The 17,918-nt window shown below is 44.2% G+C and overlaps 1 protein-coding gene across 1 annotated transcript in view; it reads left to right on the top strand.

The window, feature by feature from the left end:
* Positions 1–1,074: 1,074 nt before the first annotated feature.
* The window catches only part of SLC13A3 (solute carrier family 13 member 3), a 78,291-nt gene continuing 61,447 nt past the window's right edge, over positions 1,075–17,918 (top strand). Inside the window, exon 1 of the mRNA XM_020984139.2 lies at positions 1,075–1,234. Within this exon, the coding sequence (XP_020839798.1) occupies positions 1,124–1,234 (111 nt within the window). The 5' untranslated portion in view covers positions 1,075–1,123. The remainder of the gene's footprint in view (positions 1,235–17,918) is intronic.

Below are 17,918 nucleotides of genomic sequence, written 5' to 3'. Positions count from 1 at the left end.
ATTTGTCTGTATGGCAGAGTTTGGGAGGAGGAATGATGTCCAAGGAGGCTGGAAGGATAGATTGGGGCCAGGTTGCTTGGTAGATAAAAGCTAAATTGGTGGTACCACCAACACCTTCCCCCACTCCCAACATGAAAGATAAGCCTTTTGGGAGATAGGAATCTTCCCCTCCTTTTTTTCTTTCGGCAAGTCTTCTCCTTCTCTTTTTCTTTCGGGAAGCCTGAAATTCTGTAAAGGCAATTTCACCGGAAGCCGTGGAAAAATCCAGCATAGAATCCCAAAGACTGTGACTTTTATAACTCCCAATAGGTATCTTCCTCTTGGAATAATAGTTTTCCATAAGATATATTGTAGTCTTCTGATGCCTCTTCGAAGCGAGTTGACCCTGGGTTCTAGAAGGACATTCTGGTGGACTTTCCTAGGAGAGCTAGCGGACCTAAGCTAAGTTCCTTGGTGTTTTTTTTTTCTTTTTCTTCTCTCCAGTCATTCATTTTTAAAGCCTAAAGAACTCCTGTAGACGGAAGGCTTGGAAGGGTTGCGGTCTAGTACCAGCGACATCCCCTACACTGAATGTCTTTGTTAAAGTTACAAAGTATTCCGATCCATACTATTTCATTTGATATTCAACAACCACCTAGTGAAGAAAGTATTAGTTCCATTTTACAAGTGAGAAAACTGAGGCTCAGAGAGAAGTGACTTGCTCGCAGCGTAAGACGAAGCAGTGTCAGAGCCGGGACTTGAACCCAGATCTCTGAACTCTAGGTCCAGGTCTATCTGGCGCCGCAACACCTGACCACTCCGAAGTGGCCTGAGTCCTAAGAGGTTCTTCGGCCGTAAGGGTCCTTGGGGATCCCACTGGGGCAGATGAGGAGCTCTGGCTCCGGGGCCCTTCTCGCCAGGGACCTGCTGCCCCTGGAGTGGGCGGAGGGAAGGAGCTCCGAGGGGGCGGGGAGCTCCGGCTGGGCGGGCGGCTGGGGCCGCCCCACCGCAGACCCCTCCCCCGCGCGGACCCTCCCCCCCGCGGACCCTCCCCCTGGCCATAAAGCCGCTGTCCCCGCGGCCGCCCCACTCCCGCTGCTGGCCCCGCGCTTAGTTGGGTCCCGGGTCCGGGTTCTGCCGGGCTATGGCGGCGCTCGGGGCGCTGGCCACGAAGTTGTGGTGCATCCGGCGTCTGCTGGTGCTGGTGGCCACTCCGCTGGTGCTGCTGCCCATCCCCTTCAGCCTCCCGCCCCAGGTAACGCCGGTCCCCAAGCCCAGCTCCAGCCCGGGGCGCCAGAACCTGCGTGCGTCTTGTCTGTCACCCACACAGGTGGCCCAACTTGCGTGTCCCTTCCCCGCGGGCAGCCTAGCCCCCGGCTCAGAGCGAGAGCGCCATATCCGCGGGCGAGCCGCCCCTCTACTTCCCACGTTCCCTCTTGTCCTCCTTTCTCCCCTGCTCAGGGTGTCCTCCCCAGTCTTCCCCCATCCCGGTTCCTGCCCTCCGCGGTCGGGAATCCCAGGAGTAACCAGCTTCTGCGGGAGAACGCATTAGCTCCTTCCCTTTCTCTTCGACAATTTGTCAGTGCTCTCTGTCTGTCTGTCTCTATCTCTCTGTCTGCTTGACATCCCTTTTCTCAGGTCTCTTATCAGGCTCTGTCGTCTCTGCACCCAAAGAGGCCTTTGGGTCTGGGTTAATTTTATGAAGTTTGGGGGAATCCGGGAACCTTGTTGGGAGGTGTGAGTTTGAGGCTGTAGAAGAAATTTTCTGCTGTGAACAGTTCTTCTGGGCAGTTTTTCTTTGCTGGAAAGAGCATTGGATTGATTGGGAGTCAAGAGAACTGGGTTCTAGTCCCAGCTGTGCCTCTAATTAATTGTACGACCTTGGACAGTCACTTCCCCTCGCTGGGTCTCAGTTTCCCCATTTATGAAATGAGGCTGTTGGACTAAATGATCTTTAAAGACTTTTCCAGCTCTGATATAATTTGATTTCAAATCCCTTGCCTGTGCCCTGCCAACCTAGCTCCCACCTGCTGTGGGAAAATTACTCTCCCTATTCCTCTCAACGGCATATCATATGCTGTTATTGCTTCTACTTGATAGATCACTTCACCTTCAGTTTCCCTTGCCCTTGGAAGAAATAGCCCCCTGTTCACACTAGTTTCTAGGGGTTCCTCTCACTCTTTTCCATCAGTACCTCCCCGTCCCCCCCCAGTGCCCAGGATTCACCCACCTATGCCTTCCTGGGGATGGAGTACCTGTCTTCCCACATTTGGACTAACCCCCAACTTTGTCTCCTTCCCTCTCTCCACAATGGAGTCTATTGTCTCCTAAGCCAACACTGTATTTAGACATCTTTGGACTTAAAGTCAGAAACCACATCTCCCTTATCTTCTGACTTCCGCTTCCATCTTCTTGGTCTTCCTAACTTCCCTGGAGCAGAATTATTTGGACCCCAAAGGGGATAGACTGACTCCCAGAGGTATGGCTTAATGACCACTCTTTGGGGATGGGAAGGGGACTCTTGCTCACCTGGGATGAGTTTCAAGTGGATTCAGGAGAGCCTCAGCAGAAGAAATTTCCCTTTCCCTATCTTGAGGGCTTGGAATGATACATAAAGAAAGCAAAAATGGGTAGACCTTATAAAACATCAGCATTTTAACAGGGGTCTGTCTCTCATACTCACTAGCTGTGAGCAAATCATTTCACCTCTCTGAGCCTGTTTCCTTATCTGTAAAATAGTCATAATAATACTTGCACAGAGAAAGAACTCAGAGTCAAGAAGACCAGTTCAAAGACCCACATCTGACACTTTCTGTATAATTGTCCCTAGACAAGTCATTTCATCTCTCTGTGTTCCAGGCAGCCAAGACTATAAGTTGCAGAAGAGTTAGTTGCTAATCTGTATCTGTGGAGGAAGTTCAGCATCCAGGAACTCTCTGACACCAGAGAAATGACAGGTCTGGATCCCTTCTGGGTATCCCCACCCTCTGCCCAGGCCTCTAACAGCTTACCTTACAAACTGTTATGAAGGAAGCACTTCATAAAATATGAAGAACCGGAGCAGCTAGGTGATGCAGTGGATAGAACACTGGCCCTGGAGTAGGAGAACCTGAGTTCAAATCTGGCCTCAGACATGTAATACTTGCTAAGCTGTATGACCCTGGGCATGTCACTTAACCCTATTGTTTAGCCAAAAAAATAAATAAAAAAGGAAGAACTATGCAAAGATCTAACATTTACCGCTGAGAAGCCATAAATACCATTTAGGTAGGTAGGCTGTGTCCACTCACACTACTTGTTCCAATTCCTCATGGGGAAGAAAGGCAACTGTTTTGAGTTCCAGAACCGTTTGTTTTCTCCACTAATGAACAGTGCAATTGGGAGGGGAAAAAAATAGGCAGAATATTCAGAAAGGACTGATACAATAGATCTCAGGAATTTGCAGTACAAATAATCAATACATGGATTTTTTTTAGCAGATTTTCTTTTTTCTCTCTCCTCTCCTCTCCTCCCTATTCTCTCTCCTCATTTCCCTTATCCTCTACTCTTCTCTTTTATCTGTCCTTTCTTACCCATTCTTTTCTTTCTTCTTTTCTCTCATTTATCTCTTTTCTCCTCTTTTCTATTCTTTTCTCCTATTCTATCTTCCTCTCTTCTCACTTCTCTTCCTTCTTCCTCTCCTCTCTTCTTCTCTCCTCCACCTCTCCTCTTCTCAACTCCTCTCTTCCCTTCTCCCTTTGTCCCCTTCTTTCCCCTCTCTTCTCCTCTACCCCACTCCTATCTTCCTCTTTCTTTCACTCCTCTTCTTTCTCTTCCTTTCTCTTCTCTCTCCTCCTGTCTTCTCACTTCTCTCCCTTTCTTCCACTCCTCTACCTCTCTTCTTCTCAACTCCTCTCTTCCCTTCTTTGTCCCCCTTTTCCTCTTTCCTCCACTTCTCTCTTCCTCTATCCTTATCTCTCCTTCTCTGATCTCTTCTCCTTTCCTCTTCTCTTCCCCTCTCTGTTTCTCCTCTCTTTCACCTCTTTTCTCTTCTGATCTCTTCTCTCTTTCCTCTCCTTCTTCACTACTCCTATCCTCCCTCATTTTTCTCCTCTCATCCTCTCCTCACTATCCTTCCTTCTCTCCTCTCTTCTCTTCCTTTTCCCCTCTCTTCCCTCCTCTCCCCTCTACCTTCCACTTTCTGCCCTTTCTATTCCTCTCTTCCCTTTCTTCTCTTCTCCTTACTTTTCTACTTTTCTCCTTTCCATTCCTCCTCTCCCCTCCTGTACTCCTCTCCTCTCCCCTTTCATCTTTCCCCCATTCTTCTTTTACTCTGTTTTCCTCTCATTTCTTCTCTTTACTCTCTCATTTCTTTTTCCTCTCCCTACACTGTTTCAACCTAATCCCATCAAAGTAGTGCTTTTCATTCCAAAGTTATGAAGGAAGGAAGCATTAAGCACTATTTTAAAATCCTCATTTTTAAGGCAAGAGAAGAAGCCTGCAGAGGAGTTTGTCTTCTCCCAGGTTAAGACACACAGCGTATGCAGAATTTAAGGAACAAATTGGCTCCATCTGAAAGCAGAGAATTACTGGAGGAGACTATACCTTAATATTATTCAACATTAATTTAAAAAACATCCATAAAGAATCTACTGTATAGAGTATCCAGGCAGCTAGGTGGTGTAGTGGATAGAGTACCAGGCTTGGAGACAGGAAGACTCATCTTTCTGAGTTCAAATGTGGCCTCAGACACTGTTTGCCTCAGTTTCCTCATCTGTAAAATGATCTGGAAAAGGAAATGGCAAACCACTCCATTATCTTAACCAAGAAAGTCACAAATGGGATCACAGACAGTCAGATATGACTGAATAATAACTCAACAACAATGACAACAACAACAAATACAGAGTATTCTAGAAGTCTTGGCACAGTTTTATTAAAGCCTAAAACTGTACCAAGACCCTGGTATAAAGCACTGGGCTAAGTGTTATGAGAGATACAAGATATGCTGTATTTCCTGCCTTCGAGGAACTCAAGGCATTATTTTTACTTGGAGGAGGGAGGTGGGGCATGAAGGGATAGATCATTGTGTGTATGTGTGTGTGTGTGTGTGTGTGTGTGTGTAGTGCTCTGAACCTGTCATTACATGGGTGTGTAGGTAACTCCTCTGTACCTTATAGTCTTAAAGAGCTGTCCCAGGCACTGAAAGTTTAAGTGACTTGCTCATGGTCACACAGCTAATATGTTTCAGAGGTAGGATTTGAACTCAAGTTATTCCCAAGTCAAGGCCTTCTATCTGCCATCACACACACACTTGTATCAACAAATCAAATAGAAATCAGACCATGATAAACAGGGAAGTGGAGTATAAAGTGCTATGAGTTCAAAGGAGAGACAAATCCCTTCTGGTCTGGGGTACCTGGAAAGGTTGAAATGTCACTTGCAGTGTCTAAAAGGAAAAGTGAGTCAAGCAAGTGTTTCCTGAAAGCCTCCTCTACGTGTAGTATTGTGCAAGGCTAAATTGTGGGCAGTATAGAGAAAAAGAAGCCAGTCAGTTCCCTCAAGGTATTTGCATTCTAGGTGGCGAGACAAGATAGATAGCTGGGAAATAGCAAAAGATTCGAGATTGGATACAACCAATTAAATTATAAAGCACAGACTCCAAGTGCAGTGAAGGAAGAGGGAGAGAAATGGGGCCTGGGATGGTCAGGAAAGCTTCATGAAGAAGGTGGTGGTCATCAAATATGACTTCCTTGAGTGCAGGCTTGACTATGTCAATCTCCTCCTTATTAGACTTCAGTACCTCTCTATTGCTTTGGAAAAGAAGAGTCCTATAAACTCCTCTGTTTGGCTTCTAAAGCACTTCACAGTCTGGCCAGGACCTACCTTTTCAGCCACAATACTTTCCCTCACTCTACAGTCCAACCAAACTGACCTTTCTGTTCTTCACACCTAACACTACATCTCTCATCTCCATGCCTCTGAGCTGGTAGTCCTCCCATGCCTGGAATGCACTCCTTTCCCTCCACTTCATAGAATCCTTTATTTTTCTTCAAGGCACAGTTCAGTCAAGTGGTGCTTCATAAATGGTACAGGAAGCCTTTTCTGATTCCCTCCCTTCCTCCCTCCCCCTTCTCCCATCCAGCTGTCACTGCCTTCCTTCTCCAAGCTCTCTTGTATTTGTTTGTATTCAATCTATTCTTACATATACATACATACATACATACATACATACATACATATATATATAATACATATATATATATATATATAATATCTTCTGATAGATTATAAGCTTCTTGAGGGCAGGCACTACTTTGATTTTGTCTTTGTGTCTCCAATACCTTCAATATCTAGCACAATGCTAGGCACATAAGCACTAAATAAATGCTGGTTCATTGACTGATTGAAGGATTTGGATTGGCAGGCTCTATATGGGCAATGTCTGCAGAACCAAAGAGAAGTCAAGATGAAGGTAGCCCAGGTTTGAGAGTTGGAGCTCACTGAACTGTTCTTCTTGGGATGCAGCTGTAATGGGTGGGGGAAGTTGAAAAACCCACAACTTTAGGGGTCATGGGCACCAAGTTTGAATCCTGACACTGCTACTGATTCTCTGGATGGCTTTTGGTAAGTCATTTTCTTTTCCTGAGCCTCAGTTTCCTCATCTGTAAAATGGAAATAATGATACCTCCTTTGCTAACTTCAAAAAAGTTATTGTACAAGGAATGAAGGAGAAAATAGGCACCAGAGTGTTTGAACAAACAAAACTTCCCTGTAGGGGACATAGGATGACATCCCATAGGATGTCAGAAAAAATATGCTGGATTTGACATCAGAGGACTTGGGTTCCAACCCAAATTCTGCTATTGCTCATGTGATCTTGGGCAGATCACTTTCCTGAGCCTGTTTCCTTATCTGTAAAATGAAGGGCTCAGTCTAGAGCAGGGGTGGGGAACCTGTGGCCTCAAGACCACATGTGGCACTCTAGGTCCTCAAGTGTGGCCCAAGTTCCCCACCCTTGCTCTAGAGCAAGTGTTCTTGACCTGGAGTCCATGAACTTGATTTTAAAAAATATTTTCATAACTATATTTTAATATATTTTCTTTTGTAATACAAGGTATTTCATTTTACTCATTTAAAAGACATTATTCTGAGAAAGCGTCCATGGGCCTCATCAGATTGCCAAAGGGGTCCACAATACATACACAAAAAGCTTAAGAACCCCTCTTAGATCTCTGTTCTAATGTGCCAAGGCTGTAGACTCCTGAATCCAACGTACCAAGAGTGAATGGTCATTTCATTTGTGACAAATCTCTCTGTGTTTAAACTTGGGATGGCCATGAGTCTACAAACGATCCTCCCCACCCCCCACCCCCCCCAGGGGCATTAACTAGTAAGTGCCTTCCAGGCAACATCAGGAATACTCCATTGTCCGCTGCCATTCAGAGAAAAATCACGGCATTAGCTCAAGTTTTTAATGCCCTTCTGCAGGTTACAAAATATCGTCCTCACTTCATCCTTAAGAGTAAATTAGATCATGTCACATACCCTTGCCCCCTCACTAACCTCCAACGGCTCCCTGTTACTTCCAGGATCAAATATAAAATCCTCTGTTTGGTTTTAAAGCCCTCTATAACCTGGTCCCTTCCTACCTTTTCCTCCTGTGATCCAGTGACATTGACCTTCTCGCTGTTACTTGAACAAGACACTCCATCTGCTTCCAAGCATTCATACAGTCTCCCTCCTCATCTCTGCCTCTGGCTTCCTTTGAGTCCCAGCTAAAGTCCCACTTTCTGCAATAGGACTTTCCTGATCTCCCTTAAGGCTAGTGCCTTCCTTCTGAGATTATTTCTAATTTATCTTGTGTGTATCTTGTTTGCACATAGTTGATTGCATTAGACTGTGAGGTCCTTGAAAATAGAGATGTTTTCCCTCCTTTCTGTGTATCCCTAGTGCTTAGCACAGTGCCTAGTACATAGTGGTGTTTAATAAATGCTTGCTGTTGACCGACTGATTCCTTTGAGGTTGTTGCAAATGTATATTGTACCCATTTTACAGAGGAGGAAATAGGTTCACAGAGGGGGATTTGATTTGCCCAAGGTCACTTGACTGACCTAAGTCTACACTGAAGTAGATGTTGAATGTAACTGACCCTCTAAGAGGCAGTGTAAGCTGGAAATGTAAATAGGTTCAAAGAAATCCCCAGATGACAAGCCTCTACTAGGCCACCGAAGGGAAGTTTAGGATCCGTTTCAAACGTTTTGAGGTAGGTGGCACTGAGGGCAACCCTACCTTCCTATACCCTGCTCTCCTGCCCCCCCCGGGCAGTCCACCAGAGACAGAATTCAGGACTGTCAGGCCAAGACTGACCCAGGGGGAACAATTCTTACATTATGTCCTAACTCGGGAATGTTGTCAGCAGGGATGGAAAGAGAGTGGGATGCCGAGCTGGAATGCTGAGATTGCAAGTTTCCATCTCACCAGGAGACCCTGCTTTCATTACAAAGAGTGCCTTAACTCTGCCTGAAAGGGACAAGCCAGTTTGGCTGGAGGGTAGAGTGTGTGTGGAAATGATGTGAAGTGCTTGTAAGCCTGGGAAACATTGTCCTGGAAGATACAAGTTGGGGAATTGGCCTTGGGAGGACAATAAGATCACGTAAATTACACCCTTGCAAATAAGGAACCCAAATTTACCAGCCTACATTTCTGAAGCAGCTTAACTTCCCTCTAGGAAGCCCACAGAGAGCAAAATAACTCAAACTGAATATCTTTATTACTAATCTGGTTGAAGCATGAATTCGTCAGAGTCAGATAGGCAGCTCTGGATGACGCAGTGAATAAAGTGCTGGGCCTAAAGTCAGGAAGACCTGAGTTCAAATCTGCCATCAGATGCTAGCTGTGTGATTGGGACAGGTCATCTAATCTTGGTCTCCCTTGGTTTCCTCATCTGTACAATGGAGATAAGAATAGTACCTACTTCTCAGGGTTGCTGTGAAGATCAAATAACATAATATTTGTAAAACACTTAGCACAGTGCCCAGCACACAGTAGGTGCTTTATAAATGCTTGTTGCCTTTCTAGAGAGATAGAGGTGTGCTGTAGTAGGAAGAAGGTTGAGCCTGAGTTTGAATCCTGGCTTTGTCACTTATAGCCAGGGGATCTTTGGAAATCCAAGCCACCTTCCTGACTCTTAGTTTTCTCCCCTATAAAGTGGGCACAATAATACTTGTACTGCGTATCTCACTGTTGTAAGGAAAGTGTTTTGTAAATTGTAAAGTGCCTTTGTAGAGGCCACATAGTACAATGGAAAGAGCACTAGATTTGAAGTGAGAGGACCTGGGTTCAAATCCAGCTGCTGTCACTTAGGATTTGTGTGACCTTGGGAATATGACTTAACTTCTTGAGACTTCAGTTTCCTTATCTGTAAAACAAAAAAGTTGGACTAGATGATGTCTGAGTTCCCTTCCAGCTCTTAAATCTACAATCCTATAGGCCAATGCTATAGAAATCTATTGGGATTAAATTTACAGACAAACTGCTATTGCTGCCAGCTCTGAGGCTTCAAACAACAGGGGAAGACAGGATTCTCCTTTAAACAGGGCTGACAAATCTTCATTCCATTCTAAATTGTTTTTGGGATGAGAGGATGGACAAGGACGAGGGTCTTGGTGTCAGAAGAGACTTAGGTATGAAACCCAACTGCAACGCTTACTTACTAGCTATGGGTACCTTACACTGCCTCTCCAAGGCTCCATTTTTCTGTTCATAAAATGTGTCATAGGATTTCGAGCTGGAAGGGACCTCAGAGATTGTGTAGTGGATTTTCCCATCTAGCAGATGAAAAAACTGCTAGCCAGACAGGGTCACAACTGACCCAAGGGCCCACAGATGGTAACTGAGCTGTGGATGTCCAGTCTTCCTGCACTCTTTGGGGCTGAGGGTACTGTGCTTAGTACAGTGCTAAGCATCTAGTAGGTGTTTAATAAATGTTTATTGACTTAATCTGCCATTGTCTAATGGAAAGAACACTGGCTGTAGAGGTAAGGGGCCAGGATTCAAATCCTTGCTCTGTACGCATCTTAGGCAATCCACATCCTTTCTCTGGCCCTCAGTTTCTCCATCTTTAAAATAAGAGAGCTGGCAATTCTTGGTAAATTAGATTATAACACAAAGCGTATTATCCTGCTGGAAAAAAAAGGGTTGGGAAGGAGGAATTGAGCTAAATGATCTCAGAGATCTCTTCCCAGCTCTTAATCTTGTTATCTTACTTCATAGAGCACTTTACAAACATTAATATGCTAAATACTAATAGTGTGTTGAGGGGCACATCATAGGATTCTAGATCTCAAGATGGAAGGGACCTCAAAAACCATCTAGTCCAATGCTCTCATTTTACAGATGGGGAAGTTGAGGCCCAGAGAAGTCAAGGGATTTGCCCAAGGTTGCAAGTGTTGTAGGCATTCGAGGCAGGAGTTAAACCCTGTTCTTCTGCCTCTTTCCACGTCACTATACCATTGCTATTATTGCAATTGCATTTGGAGAATGATGATTAGAAAAAAGATCATTTGAGGCCATTTTCAGATATTCCCTTCTTTGGTGGAATCGCTCCCACATTGATAGCTTCTGGGTCTAGTCCTCTCCCAGTTCTGTGTTTTGGCAGCAAGGAAATTTGGGGCTCTCATTCTCTCTCTCTCTGTGTAAACAGAGAAAAAAAAAAGCCTGGCCTTAGCCCCAGGCTGCTGGGGGACTGGGCTTGAGGTAGGGTGGGGGAAGGGAGGACAGAAGCTGGCAACCCTAGGACTGCAATAGAAGAAGGTGCTAGGGGAGGTGGGGTGTAGAATTTTGTGTTCTGGTGCAGCGGGAGTTGGGAGCTGGAATGGCAATGGGTTGGGCTGGGAGAAGGGAAGAAGCCCAGGGTGGAGGGGGGCCCTTGGCAGGCCTGTGTGGAGTTCAAGATCTGAATAGCAGAGGGTGCATAGTTTAGGATGCATGAGGCATGCTCAGCACCACAAGTGAGAACAGGAAGGGGGAGAAACCCACGGGGTTCCCTCCCGCCCTTCCTTCCATCTTGAATAGAAGAAAGAAGTGCCAAGGCCAATGGGACTCAAGGTAGCTGAACTTTGTTCAGCAGCGTGCCTGAGAGCTCTCTGCGTTTCCTAAGCCCGATGTTTACTTTGGTATATTGCAGAAATACAATCTCTGGGGCTACCAGCATCCATTTGCTGATTAGGAGCCAAGAGTATATAGAATGTAAGCTCCTTGAGGGCAGGGACCATGTCTTTTTTTTTTGTCTTTGTATATATACCCCAGCCGCTAACACAGTGGCAGGTAGATAGCAGGTGCTTAATAAATGCTTATTGATTGATTGATTGTCTGTTGCTATTGGGTAGTGGGAAGCATCCTGGATTTGGAGGAGAACCTTGTACCAGTCCCGGTTCTGCTATTTACTATAACAGGGCTAGCTGTGCTTGCTCTTTTTATATGACCTTGGGCACATTGCTTCATCTTTCTTGGCCTTTGTCCCCTCTTTTATAAAATGAGGGAGCTGGACCAGAGCAAGAGCTCTTAATCAAGGAATGTGGATAGATTTCGGAGCTCTGTGAACTTGGAAGGGAAAAAAAGAACATCTGTATTTTCACTAACCTACTGTTGAGATCTAGCATTTCCTTCCATTTTGAATTAAACCACAATGGCAACAACAAACCAATCATGTTTGGAGAAGGGATCCTTAGGCTTCCCCAGACTGGCAAAGGGGTTCATGATACAATAAAGGCTGAGAATCCTCGGACTAGAAAATCCCAAAGAAATCTTCCAGCTCTGATGATCTATGGCAACTAGTGGTTAGATAGGGGAATGCATCGGTGAACCACAGTATTAAGACCCGTGGAAACACATCCTGATTCTAGTTGGAGTCTTTAACACTCAAATGCAAAACTAGGGTGGGGTACCTGGGGCCTCATCCAGGGCACTGAGATTTATAGGGTGCTGACTGTTCTTGCAGTCCTTCACAGTATGGAAACAACAGAGGTTAGTACCTAATTGCCAAGAATAAGAGGATAAAGTAGGAGGCTGCTACATGGCATGCTCCCTCCTCCATATAGTCCCAACCATTTGTTTCTGTTTTCCATTCCCCCTCCCCCCACTTTGAAATAGGGTCCTCGGTGGTGACTGCACAGTGGCATGTAGTTCCCTCTCACTCCCTTGTAGCTAATGAATTTGTCTTAAAAATCAATTTAGTGGATGGAGCACTGGCCCTGGAGTCAGGAGGACCTGAGTTCAAATCTAACCTCAGACACTTATTAGCTGTGTCCCTGGGCAAGTCCCTGATTGCATAAAACAAACAAACAAACAAACAAATATCAATTTAAGGGCATATTTTGGGCCACTTGCCCTAAGTGCAAAAATTTGTTCATTACAGCTCTCTGTAACTCAAGTATGAATGTAGCATGGGCACAGGACTGGGACCTGGGAGACGTTGCTTCTAGTCCTGACTTAGGCTTTAACTCATTATATAGCCTCAGGCAAATAACTCCCCTCACATATGGACCTCAGTTTTCCCATCTATAAAATTAGAAAGTTGAGCCAGACTAGATCATCTTGAAGGTCTCTTTCATCCTGGACACCTCATGATTCTAAGTCAGATTCTGATCCAAATCAGACCAGTGCTTCCAGGGGAGGGTTTGGTAGCCCGGTCCAACACCCAGCCACAAAGCCACCTCTGGGTGTGAGCATTCCAGCCTGTCTCTGCCTCCTCCTTTTTCAGGCTGAGTTTTTTTATTTGGGACCTCAGGGAAATCATTTTCCTTCTCTGGGCCTCAGTTTCCTCCCCAGTAAGGCTGGCACTAAATGACCTCCAGGCACTCTGACGTGCCATGTTTTAAGCTTATTGATGCCAGGATAGAAAATAGCAGGGTTTGCTCTTGTTGTTAATAAAATCCATTTCACAATGGACCCTTTGACTCTAGCTCTGATGGAACCCCATGTCCTGCTGGGGATGAAAATGAAAATAACTCACCCAGGGGATGAGAGTACATTGAGTTGTACTTATCTCCTACTGTCCCTTGGGCCCTAGGGCTATCAGCTCTGCTCTGAGCCCTAAATAATAGAATGTTGTAAGTTAGAGAACAATTTGGCTAAAGCCCCTTCTTTTAAACAAATGGGCAGCCAGAAGACAGGAAGAGACTTGTCCAAAGTCATTCAGTTGGTAGCCGATCAAGGTTTAAAGTAGGTTGCCTGACTCCCTGTCCTGGCCTCTTTTCCCCTTTGCAGAGATGTCAATCTCAGCCACAAAACTCTTGTAACTGAGAAATGTTTAACAAAATAAATAAAAATGCAATACAATAGAATATTAATCTGTGGTTTTCCAAGTCAATATGCCCCTATAGAGATAATTTCTATTTGAGTTTGGCAGTACTGCCCACAGAATAGTGTCCCCTCTTCCTAGTAAATGGTTATCTAGGTAAATGGCACCTCATTTTTTTTTTATCACTAGATGTCCCCAGCATACCCAAACTGATGAAAAAAGCTATTCATCCTAATTGCTTAATGTGATAGTCTCTAATTCAATCAGATACTGGGCATGGACTGGGCACTCAGCCTTCTGCTCAACTAGATGGGGAAGATAAAGGCATATGAGAAAATCTCTGCCCTCAAGGAACTCCCCCTCTATCTGGGAAGACAATGTTTACCTACAAAACAAATAGAATTGTAATATAAGGTGGAATAACAACGTTTCCTTTTTTTTTTTAAACTATTCTTTTATTTATTTATTTTTAAAATAATTTATTTTTAGTTTTCAACATTCACTTCCATAAGACTTTGAGTTTTAAGTTTTCTCCTCCTCTCTTCCCCCCTCCCCAAGACTGCATGTAATCTGATATAGGCTCTACTTATACATTCATAGTAAGCATATTTTCACATCAGTCACGACAAGATGTACTTATTAAGCCCACAAGGTACAATAGAAAAAACACTCACGCTCAAGTCAGAGGGTCTGGAAATTCTAGAGCAGCAGAACCCACAAAAAGACAGAGTGAAACAAATTTCCAGCCCATGTCAGAGGGTCTGGGTTCAAATCTCAACTCTGGTGTCTGCTCCCTGTGTGACTAGGTAAGTCATTTCATTAGTCTAGATCTGTGAATGGAAGGGTTTGACAAGATAGCCTCCCAGGTTCATCTCTCCTCCAAGTCTATGGTCCCAAGTTCAAAGGTCTGTGTTAGGTGGTGGGGAAGATACACAGTTTAGAGAAGACACAGTATTTGTCTCATAGAATTTATAATCTAGCATCACCATGAGATACCAACACAGATGATTCCATTGCTTTTGCATATAATAGTTGTGTCAGAGGAGTGCTGGGAAAAGGGAGGTCAGAAAAAGTTGAGTAAGATAACTGTGGCCTAGTGTGGTTACTTTGGAAGTGTGACTGAGCGTGACCTTCAAGGATGAGCAAGGCTTGTGCAGGAGGAAGGCAGAGGAGGGTATTCCGGGTCAGTCAATAAGCATTTATTAAGTACCCACTGAGTGTCAGGTACTTCAATAATCTTGGGGAATATAAAGAAAGGCAAAAGACAGGCCGTGCCCTCAAGGAGCTCACAGTCTAACGGGAGAGTGGAGAGAACAAAGATCAGACGCATGAAGATGAGAGCTAGCCTGTTTTGGCAAAGGAGAAGTTGGAAACATGGGCTTGGTGGAGGTGACCGCGGAGAGCAGCTACTAGCTGGCAGGAGAGTTTGTCTCTCTTCACACCACAGCCCTGGGGCAACGAAGGGAAGGAGCTTCGACCTTCCCATTCTCTGAAAGGCACTGTTGAAACTCTTTGTCCCCTCGTCTTGACTGCCCTTTTTGGCCAAAGAGTTTTTATTCTGTGGCTCCACGCACTTTCTTAAACAATTCCCTGCTTTCTTCATGTGTCCTGGCCAGATGGGTAAATAGACTGGTTTAATTCATGGGGACACCTGACTGTTTAGCAAGTGGCTGCTTGCTGTTCCCACTGCAGGGAGTAAGATCACGTTTCATGAGTGAGCCAACAAGACACTACGCACAAAATCGCACGGGAACATGCTGAGCATCTAAGATTCAATCTGGGGGGATCGGTACACAGCACACAAAGTCAGGGCCCAGCTATCCACCAAACAGTGGAGTCATGGAATCTGAGCTGGAAGGGAGCACGTGGAATGTTAGAGTTGGGAAGCATCTCATTCTTTCAACAAATATTCATTAAATGACTCTAGTGCGTAGTGTGCTAAATTTAGCAAAGACATAGTCCCTGGACTCATAAAGTTTATAATCCAGTACAGGGATAAAACGCAAACACAGGTGACTATAATATACAATGTTGCACAGTAAAGGCATTAGAAAAATGCAAAATAAATGTTTGTGAGGAACAAGGAAGAAAGTTGTTATTGATTAGACAAAAATTTCTGGAAGGGGTGGTATTTGAGTTGGGCTGTAAAGTATGGGTAGGAATTCAACAGGAAAAAATGGAGAGGGAGGACATTTCAGGTGTAAGGAACAGCCTGAGCAAAGACGTGGAAGTGGGAGATCTTAGTGCACTTTTTGGGGCTGAAGAGCGGTTTAGTTTCACTGGACTGTAGAATTCAAGGAGATGCAGAGCAGTGACTTGCAGTTCTGGTGCCTAGGTTGAGCTTGGGGTCAGGAAGACCTATGGGAGAGATTTTTTTTCAAATATTTTGTTTTTTTCTAATTACATGTAAAGTGGTTTAGTGTTCATTTTTAAAAATTTTGAGTTCCAAATTCTCTCACTCCCTCTTTCCCCTCCACCCTCATTGAGAAGACAAGCAATTTGATATAGGTTATACATTTGCAGTCATGCAAAATATTTCCATGTTAGTCATGTTGAGAAAGAAAACGCAGACCAAAAAACCCAGCTAAAATAAAGTTTAAAAAAAGTATGCTTCAATCTGCATTCAGACTCCATCAGTTTTTTCTCCAGAGGTGGACAGCATTTTTCATCATGATTCCTTTGGAATTGTCTTAGATCATTGTATTGCTGAGAATAGCTAAGTCATTTACAGGTGATCATTGTATGATATTACTGTGACTGTGTACAATGTTCTCCCGGTTCTGCTCACTTCATTTTGCATCAGTTCATGTAAGTCCAGGTTTTTCTGAAAGTATCCTGCTTATTGTTTCTTGTAGCATAATAGTATTCCATTACAATCATATATTACAACTTGTTCAGCCATTCCCCAATTGATGGATATCCCCTCAATTTCCGATTCTTTGCCACCACAGAAAGAGCTGCTATGGATATTTTTGTACATGTAGGTCCTTTTCCTTTTCCTTTTTTAAATCTCTTTGGGATACAGACCTAGTAGTAGTATTGTTGGGTCAAAGGGTATGCACAGTTTGATTACCTTTTGGGCAAAGTTCCAAATTGCTCCCAACAATGGTTGGATCAGTTCACAACTCCTCCAACAATATATCAGTGTTCCAATTTTCCCACATCTTCTCCAACATTTACCATTTTCCTTTTCTGTCATATTAGCTAATCTGATAGCTATGAGGTGGTACCTCAGAGTTGTTTTAATTTGCATTTCTCTAATCAATAGTGATTTAGAGCATTTTTTTATATGACTATAGATAGCTTTGATTTCTTCATCTGAAAATTGCCTATTCATATTCCTTGACCATTGATCAGTTGGGGGATGACTTTTGTTCTTATAAATTTGACTCAGTTCTGTATATATCTGAGAAATAAGGCCTCAGAGACACTGGCTGTAAAAACTGTTTCCCAGTTTTCTGCTTTCCTTCTAATCTTGGTTGCATTGGTTTTGTGTAAACACTTTTAAATTTAATGTAATCAAAATTATCCATTTCATATCCTGTAATTCTCTCTATTTAATGTTTGGTCATAAATTCTTCCCTTCTCCATAGATCTGATAGGTAAACTATTACTTGCTCTCCTAATTTGCTTATGGCTGCACCTTTATGTTTAAATCATGTACCCATTTTGACCTTATCTTGGCATACAGTGTGAGATGCTGGTCTATACCTAGTTTCTGCCAAACTGTTTTCCAATTTTCCTCTGGGAGAGATCTTAGAAAACTTGGCCCTAGGAGGGTGGGACCCTGGGATACCCCCTTGGAGGGGAGACAATGACACCAGGAAACCCTGAGACTGCTTCTGGAGGGGTTGCTACCTAGGGAAAAATCAAAGACCAGTTAAGGAGGAACTCACCTGCAATCCATGAAGGCTTCAGGATCCCACCTTGACTGGTGTCCACTGACATTACCTTTATTTTGTCACAGGTGGCTTCATGTAAGCAACTCATAACTGGGTGCATTTGTACCAAGGGAAGGGTGGCCCATTCCCCAGAGATTCTTATCCGTACCTCTGCACCGTGGCCAATGACCCCTAGATCCCATGAGAATCATAAGGAGTGAAAGGAAGGCAAATAGGTGGGAGAGGGGTCCTGCAGTGGAGTTGGGGCAGGAGGGGGTGGGGGGAAAGGTACAGTTGAGCACCTGTTTCCTTGGACTCTAGAATTCCTTGAAAACAAGCTTTGGCCAGCCTCTAGCCCCAAGATAGTGGTGGTCCAGGAAGGGATGAGGGAGTGGTGATGGCTGGGTCACAAGTGCGGAGGACTGAGCATTGGAAGGAGGACTTCTGGGGCTAGGAAATGTGCCCTCTCTCTGACAGGGCACTTGCCACCCTTATCTGGTTACAATCAATCAATCAATCAATCAATCTACAAGCATTTATCATAACAGTACCTACCTCCTAGGGCTATTGTGAGGATCAGATGAGATAAAAACTGTAAAGCTCCTAGCACCTTGCCTGGCACATAGTAAGTACTATATAAATGTTGTTATAATAATTATAATAATAATAAGTATTTTATTATTAATGTACTTTCTCTGTGGAAGATGCTGTGCTAAGCACTGGGGATACAAAGAAAATGAAAATGCTTTCAAGGAGTTTACAATCTAATGGAAAAG

Source organism: Phascolarctos cinereus, unplaced genomic scaffold, assembly GCF_003287225.1.
Source record: "Phascolarctos cinereus isolate Bilbo 61053 unplaced genomic scaffold, phaCin_HiC Scaffold_2;HRSCAF=192, whole genome shotgun sequence".
Classification (NCBI taxonomy): Eukaryota; Metazoa; Chordata; class Mammalia; order Diprotodontia; family Phascolarctidae; genus Phascolarctos; species Phascolarctos cinereus.
The sequence above is the reverse complement of the archived record's forward strand: the minus strand, read 5'-3'. Positions and strand labels throughout refer to the sequence as shown.